We start from the raw sequence: 8,870 nt of genomic DNA on the forward strand, positions 1-8,870 counted from the left end.
CACACACACACACACACACACACACACACACACACACACACATACATATCTGTAAGATGTCTCACATCTGTGTCACCCTGATAGTGACACACTGACCCGCAGTGACCCGCAGGAGAACAAACACATTCACACTCATCTCTCTTTCGCTCTCATTCTCTGCTCTCAGTTCATCTCCTTACCTTTTTTAAAAATGGTTTTCAGTTTGAAATGCTGCATTTTTCGTTTTTTTTTTTTTTTGTGAATTGATTTTATTCAAATGAGAGTCTGTGTGGAATATACTGGTATGTGTCTTAGAAATGGTTACATTACTTTTCTCTTTAATTTGATGTACTCCCGCCTTTTCATTTTTTCCCATTCATTTTTCACTTTTCTTTTCTTTTCCATTTTCATTTATTTTTCCTTTTCATTGTACCTCCTTATTCTTTCTGCATTGCTTCCTTTTTATTTATTTTGCATTTCACTTGTTTTCTTTTCTTTTCTTTTTTCTCTTTTCTTGTCTGATTTCTCCCTTTTCTTTTTTCACTTCTCATCTTCTCTCCTCTTTCCTTTTCTCGTTATTCTTTTTTGTTCCTTTTCTATCTTTTTTTTATTTTCATCATCTTCTCTCCTCTTTCATTTTCTCCTTTGCTTTTCTCTCTTTTCTTTTCACTTTTTTCTGTTTTGTTTCTCTTTAAGTTTCACTTATATTACTTGTATCTTTTATTTTCTATATTTTGTCTTTTTTTCTTTCCTTCATTTCTCTTCTCTTCTCATTCTTCCCCCATCATGTTCTCTCTCTCTCTCTCCTTTCTTTCCTTCATTTCTCTTCTCTTCTCATTCTTCCCCCATCATGTTCTCTCTCTCTCTCTCCTCTCATTGTCTGTTCTCTCGTCTTCAGCGGTGTGGTCTGTTATATTTAGCGACGGGGCTCTCGGTGTCCTGATAAAGGCATGTTCTGTGTATTGGGCCGGAGGTGCTGACAGTCTGATTTATTACCCCGTGTGTTCGCAGGCGGGGGCCCCAATCAGAGCGGTCCCGCAGGAAGTTCACCACGCCTGCTCCTCCTCACTTCCTGTCCCCAGGGGAGGGGTCACATGACCTCGCGATCCCCCGCTCAACCTCTAACCTGATTTCATTTCACTTTCACTCCCAAACTTCTTCCGATTCCGATTGTTTTCCGAGTGATGGGAAACCCAGCTCTTCCCGTAGCGTTGGAGAGTCTCCGTGTGCTCGTTTCAGTAACGCACAAGCATTTCTGTGTCTCAAATTCGCTACTCAATATACTTTCCGTGCCCGATTTAAATGCGGCACACATTATCAATGTAAGCCTTCCACACTCAGCATCTCAAACTGAAATCAGCAGCGTTATCGCGTGTTGCAGCGCCCCCCCAGTGGCCCCAGTGGCCCCCCAGTGGTCGCTCACGGGCGTTCTGTGTTTGTCAGGCCGGAGAATGTAAAACAGCGGCTGTTCTCGTTCTGACGCTCTGATTAATGTGTGTTATTAACGATCTGCCTACAGACAAATGAGCACGACTCCACCTCAGAGTCGAGCTGATTATGATACAAGCGACAAATCTACCGTTTTCTGGAGAAACCAACAAGAACCAAGAGAGATGTGTTTCAAACCCTATAAAGATGACATCTGAAGGCATCATACGCACACTTCTGAGGATGCTATACAGATACTAGGCTGCAGAATTAACCTGTCTGAAGTATGAAATAATAGAAAATAAAAAAAAAAATTTTAAATGGAACAGTTTATGAAACCTTTACACAAAACATTAACGGAAAAAAGTGTGCAAATGTGTTTATTGTTGAGTATTATAGTATGAGATGATGAGAATATGGAGGAAAAAGCAACTCAGTTTTATTCAGAGATGTAAACTGAACAAAAATATGCAATTTAGTGCTGATGCTGATATTTAAATGGACAAAAAGTGAGATGGAATTCTGATAGCTTGTAAGTCAATGAGATCTTTATAAACATCAGTCGCCAATCTATATCTCCAATAATATGTCTTAGTAAGATTATATTTAAAGGCTTTATGATCAAAGCTCTGTAGTTTCGAAACATATAATGCAATACAATACAATGATAATTGAGAGATAATAAATGTTCCTCTAAAGAGACACGTGAAGCACCAGCTGAAGACGTACATTTGTATAATTATGCTAAAAGGCATTTTACTTGCTAAAAAAGTCTAAACTATCAATCAGACGACAGAAGACATGGAGTGGATTGTGTGCAATGGGTTTAATGGCAACATTTTGATCATGTTGCTCATTTAGAGGCCTTAGAAATGTGTACATCAAATGATGCAGTATTTCATAGTAGGTATGTGTTGTAAATCAGTTGGGGTGTGATAGATAAATGATAGTTTTGTTGTTTGTTTTGTGTTGATCTTTTTGTGTTTTCAGGGTGGATATGCAGCGTACAGATATACTCAGCCTGCAACGGCTACAGCGTACAGCGACAGGTACGAGTTCATTCACACATGCAGTGTTGCATAACAACAAAAACATTTATTTTGGCATGCATTTTAAGTTGTTCAGATAAACAAGATCTCTTTACGATTTCAGTTGTTGTTGTTTTCTGTTTAGCATCAGTTTGTATTTATTTCCATTTTCGTTTTATTGATTTTTAGTGTATAACCATTTATTACAAAAATGTATTGCTTTTTAATGGATTACTTTTTTAAATATAATTAACAGCATTAAACGGTTAAATGTAATATATTGTTTTTAATTATTAAATGAATCTTTTTTTCTTTTCTTTTTTAATGTCACTGCTCATTCTCCATAGCAGTGGTACATTTTATAATTTCAATATTTTTGTTTTTCTATTTAAACTGACCTGAAAACAGTATTATGTTAATGTAGTTATGTACACTAGTCCAGTGGTTCCCAACCCTGGTCCTTGAGGTACCCCAACACTGCATGTTTTGCATGTCTCCTTAATCAAACACACCTGATTCAGGTCATCAGCTCATTAGTAGAGACTCCAAGACCTGAAATTGGTGTGTCAGAGAAAGCAGACATGCAAAATGTGCAGTGTTGGGGTGCCTCCAGGACCAGGGTTGGGAACCACTGCACTAGTCAACAAAACAAAGTTAATCAAAGTTGTCCTAAAACCAAAATGTGTTCTTGTCTTAGGACAACTTTGATGAACTTGTTTGATCCATTTCAAATGTTGACTACTATATTAATATTTTGAGAATTTATTAATGAGAATGTGTTAGTGTTTATTAATGTAATTAGCTTTTTTCAGTTTTTATGTGTTTTTGTCATTTCTATTGTTTTGTTGCTTTTTAAATATTTCTTTAGCTTTAATTTACATTTATTTCAGTTTTAGTCATTTTAGTGCTTAAGCTTATTTCTCTACAACTTTCCATCTAATTTATTTCACATGAGGAGAAAATAAAACACAGCCAGAGTCTGTATAGGGAGTTTGAGTGAGGCAGCAATTTGCTAATGAGGAAGAGAAATAAACTTAATTCAAGACCCGTCACTGAAACCAAGTCACAATACGTAGTTTTGCTTCGCAAGGAAATTTATGATGTTCTAAAGGATGTTTAGCTATTTTTACTGGAACACAAAACAATAATACTGATTACACAGATTAATGAAATGGTGTTTTGCGCTGTGCTGAAGTCAGTGTTATGCTTTCAAAGCAGGTTTCTTGCCAATCCAGACTGAGTCAGCACAATTAACGTCCAGTTTCACACACACAGACATTAAAGCGTATATATCTCTTACGGTAAAGCTGGCCTTTTCTCTCTCACCCTCTGTTCGTTTGCTGGAGTTGTGGCCCGCAGCCGAGGGCTTGTGTTTTCTTATCTGCTCTCTGCAGACCTTCATTTGCAAGCTGTATGTGGAGAAGAAGCAGAAGAGAGTGGAATATGTGCAATATATAAATGAAAGGAAATGACACGTGTTGTCCTTCCTGTGGAGGATTAGTTCCAAACCAGCGACACGAAGCCTGCGGCACCTCGTTTGCCTCTTTCACCTTTCTTTCCCTCGCCCATTATCTCTTTTCAGTCATTCTGTTGCGCTCATGCTTAATTTTTCTTCAGTCTTCTTCTCTTTTCTTGTCGAATACCTGAAATTGTTTCTTAGAAAAATAAAAACACGTTATGAGGGCCGTTTCACAGAAAGTTTTTCTTCGGCAGATTTAAAAGAAAATGCTAAAAGCAAACAAAATGTGACTCCCTATGAACCCGTTCACATCTGAAGTCTGAAAGTTTTGATGTAGTTTCTTTCTGTAGAAAGCCCCAAAATTCCATCCTTACTCACTGGACAAAAACATAAGTCCAAAAATGTACCTATACATACAATTCACTGCAGTTTCCAGCTGAAATAGTGGCAGTAAAGAACCAGCAACCTTTATTCTTTTATACACCAATTTTGATTATAGGGGAAGATTATTGATTAATAAAGACTTATTTTCATGCACAATACTAAGTTTTGATCTCAAAACACTTTAAACCCTTAAATGCATGAAGGTTTCACCAATCATTATTACATATTCGGGTCTTTAGCGACCCCGGACCTATATATCCAGCACAGATGGATCTCTAACTGCTGCAATAGCAACAAACTCTCATGATATTTTAAGAACAATTACCGAAGAAAAAAAAGAAAGCATATGTTGTTACCTTTTGAAACTTAAAAGGGTTCAATTTGAGCAGATGATTTTACCATCGCTGTCATCGTCAGAGCACACTTCCACAGTACATTCAGCATCTGCCTCATATTCACGATCTCAACCATATTCTCAAAGCGATTGTTTTCAATGACTTCATATTCAATATTTTGATCACTGGCAGCTTATTCGCCACATCCAGCATCAAATGAAAGTGACATTTATATTTCATTGCATACAGTAATTGCTCTGCTGTAAAGCCATTCAAACCAGTTCAATTTTTGCTGATGATATTCGTTTGTTTTATGCCTGCTGTAATTATCAGTGAAACGTCACGTCATCATTGTGTATCAAACAGTGCCACCTTGAGGAAAAAAGATGCATTGCACGTACTGAGTCATCAGATATTTAAATATAGTTGCGCAGAAAAAAATACTTACACATTTACATACCTCGGGTCTCTAGCGACCCTATACACTTTTTACAAAAAATTAATATTTTAAATTTTATATTTTACTATTTTTTTCTTCTTATATTGTTTATAATGAATAGATTGAGGAATACTAAGAAAGCTGATGTCTAGCTTTAAAAAATGAAGGAGGGAGAGGGTAGAGAATGATGTCCCGGGACGCTAAAGACCCGAGGTATGCATTTAAGGGTTAAAATAGCACCTGGTTTAAAAAAAACTGACATTTTGATGTTTGCATCAAATGTTTGCACATAACAAGCCCCATATCAATGGCTTTTCTGACATAGTAAGCTTGCTCGGTAGCGCACCCGGTGCATTGCATTTGTAATGCGGGTCATGATAATTTGGTATTTCTATTTACTTTAATTAGTATTTATTTTGTTTTAGTATAGTATTCACACCGAGTCTGAAATTTTGGTGAAGTTTCGAAGCTGGTGAGAATAGTTTTGGTGCGTATAGTGTATTTTAATTTCGATATTTGCCTCACATTAGATATTTGAGTCACATTACAGAAGTAAAATAGGTTGTAAATGCTGTTTTATGTTGTGAATGAGCGTTTACACGTGTTAAAGCATCTCTTGATTGATGTTTCTGCAGTTATGGGAGAGTCTATGCAACTACTGACCCATATCACCACACCATCGCCCCGGCAGCCACCTACAGCGTGGGGACCATGGTAAGATAAACCACTGTTATAAACCCAGAAGAGGCAGAAACAGCACACAAATGTATTGTGCACTTTGTCAGAAGTGTATTAAGAACTGTTTCCCACCTTTTTTGTCCACCACATATGTGCCAGGTGTGTTTCTGTGAGTCGTGTTTCCATGACACGCTCCCTGACGAGAGGAAGTCAGTTGGTTAATGTCTGTTTTTAGCTAGCGTTTGCAGCTAACCCATCGCCCCGGCAGCCACCTACAGCGTGGGGACCATGGTAAGATAAACCACTGTTATAAACCCAGAAGAGGCAGAAACAGCACACAAATGTATTGTGCACTTTGTCAGAAGTGTATTAAGAACTGTTTCCCACCTTTTTTGTCCACCACATATGTGCCAGGTGTGTTTCTGTGAGTCGTGTTTCCATGACACGCTCCCTGACGAGAGGAAGTCAGTTGGTTAATGTCTGTTTTTAGCTAGCGTTTGCAGCTAACATCAAAGATGAAGGCACTAATGGGCCGTCAGAGTGAGGAGAGCTCGTCTCTTCTCCACTGCGTCGTTTGCTCTCTATTTCCCCTAAATTAACGAGCATGTAACGCATGCAGCAGTGTGCCGTGGGACAGACTCGACTAAAGGAAGGAGACGACAGAGGATGGTTTATTTTCAACCACCTCTTTCTATCAGAAAGAGAAAAAAAAGACTCTTGTTTGGCACTCCGGCATGCATGCAATTTCTCAGCGACAAGGACGTCAGCAAAACACATTAAAACGAAATAAGAAAGAAAAAAGAAGCAGTAGTAAACAGTTCCCCGGTGCAGCTGCTAGCTAAAAGCTTTCATTAATTAAGACGCTTTGTTTGAGACTCTCTTCATTTACTTAATTAAGACTGTGCCTGTACGCTTTTCTTTAATTCCTGCTTCCCTGCAAATTTCCTTCCTTGTTTCTTCATCAACAGTGAGAAAAATGACCCCATCACAGAGCCAAGAAGCCCCGTCAGTGGCTCCGTTCCAAAACATAGTGAGCCACCTACTGTCTACTGCTTACAAAGAGACTGTTCTTTCATTGACAACTGCTAGAGAGAGCACCATTTTTCAAAGTTGAACTACTTATAACTTGATACAACATTTTGAAAAGTGTTAATAATCCATTTTTAATCAGACTGACCTTTTTTCATTTATTAATTTATTTATGAATTCAGTTATATTACATTATAATATTATTTTCTTACACAATTTTGGATAGATGTTTTGTTGCAATGCATTCTGGGATTGCACACAGTTGATGCATTGCAAAAACTAAATTTTCTTCCTTAGTATTTTGTCTTGTTTTGCCACAATTAAATATTTAAGATATTTAAAATAAAAGGGTAATATAAAAATACAATTATTTTTATGAGAAATAAATTGAAATAAGGTAAAAACGTAAAGAATTGGCAACTAACTAAAAAAAAAACAACAACAAAAAGCTAATTACAATTATTTAAAAACTAATAAAATTACATCAACAAAATGTTTTTTTAAATATAAAAATAAATTCTAATTCAATAAATACTGTATTAAATATAAAAAAATGCTAAAATACCACTGATCACGATTCAATAATATTTAGATATTCATACTAGAAAATAAGAAAAACAATACTGAGGAAGAAAATAACGTTTTGCAGGGTACATCTGATGCTGCATTACAGTTTGGCCAAATAAAGGTCTCTTAGAAGGCTTTGAGTTCCTTTTGAAGCACCTCTATGATGTCTTACAATGCTGTCTAGTTAGGGAGCTCACTAGGTTTTGGAACAGACCCAGCTTGTCCATTTATTTGTGTGTGTGTGTGTGTGTGTGTTTGAGAACTGATGCAGAAGAACCTGAGAACTCTGATTTACAGAGCAATCAAATGATCCCTCATCTGTCAGAGAAAGAGCACTTTGGTTTTCGGCTCTTTCATCATAACTGATTAACGCGACGGCGTGAGATGGGAGAGCTTTTCGCTTTTAAAATTCCTTTAATAATTAGTTCCTCTGCGGTTGCATTAAAATCTCTTTGCTGGATTTCCCAGCGTCGTGAAATTGCAGAAGGCTTCCACCCAGACCAGCGAGCGGGTTCCCCCATAAATTAAGGAGAATTATCCTTTGAAGGTCTCGGCTTTCTGGAGTAAATTACCCGTATGGTCCGGTATCGTGGGGCGTGTTCGAAGACCATCACTCGCTCCCACGCCTGCCAGATTTCTGCACACTAAACTTTAAAGAGAATAATTGTACATGCCTTTGAACACCATTGGAATTCATTTGATGCATCATAGTTTGAGGTCTATAATGCTTTCAAAGTCAGCCGATGCCATTTCTGCACAATGCATGCAGACGGAACGCTACTAAAATTGCTAGATAGTGACTCTGTAATGAGATACCAAAAAAAGAATGCAGATCCCTTCATGGGCAGTACGACCCCTTGATCTCACCATTATTAAACTTAAGCTTTGATAAGTTTTCTAAATCAGTTCTCAGAGTTCATCAGCATTAGTGAACACACACACTGGTAAAGGAATAGGTCACCCAAAAATGAAAATTTGCTGAACATTTTCTCACCCTCAGGCCAACCAATCGATCATTTGCAGTGAATGGGTGCCGTGAGAATGAAAGTCCAAACAGCTGATCACAAAAACTTCACAATAATCCACAAGTAATCCACACCACTCCAGTCCATCAGTTAATGTCTTGTGAACACAATCATTTTTAAACAATCTTTTCAATTCTGTCCCGTTTTCTAGTTAAAATGTTTAAACGTCCTTAAAATGAGTTAAATGTACATGAAAAGCAGTGTTTCTTGTTCATAAACCTCACTACATTTAAATGAAAAACAAGACAAAACACATTTTTTTTGTTTATTTTTTTACTTTTTTGTATTTTTAAATGTATCTATTTTTTTATTTCATTCTTTCATCCATTTATTTATTTGTTTGTTAATTTATTTATTTATTTTGCAATGTATGATATCTTTATGTGAGGAACAGACTGATAAACTTCTCAGTGAGAACATTGAAATGTCAATCATGCTCACACTAATATTTAAAAATGGATGTTTTGCCATGCATGATCTAATGTATTTGTTACAGTCAGTAACTTTAATTTGGGTCTG

At 36.9% G+C, this 8,870-nt stretch overlaps 1 protein-coding gene across 2 annotated transcripts in view; it reads left to right on the forward strand.

Moving 5' to 3' along the window:
• Positions 1 to 8,870, forward strand: part of rbfox3b (RNA binding fox-1 homolog 3b) — a 218,834-nt gene that overhangs the window by 209,158 nt on the left and 806 nt on the right. For both annotated transcript variants that reach the window (XM_016293845.1, XM_016293844.1), the window contains 2 exons: positions 2,398 to 2,456; positions 5,688 to 5,766. In XM_016293845.1, coding sequence (XP_016149331.1) covers positions 2,398 to 2,456; positions 5,688 to 5,766 — 138 coding nt within the window. The remainder of the gene's footprint in view (positions 1 to 2,397; positions 2,457 to 5,687; positions 5,767 to 8,870) is intronic.

This window comes from Sinocyclocheilus grahami, unplaced genomic scaffold (assembly GCF_001515645.1).
Source record: "Sinocyclocheilus grahami isolate Dianchi unplaced genomic scaffold, SAMN03320097.WGS_v1.1 scaffold307.1, whole genome shotgun sequence".
Taxonomy (NCBI): domain Eukaryota; kingdom Metazoa; phylum Chordata; class Actinopteri; order Cypriniformes; family Cyprinidae; genus Sinocyclocheilus; species Sinocyclocheilus grahami.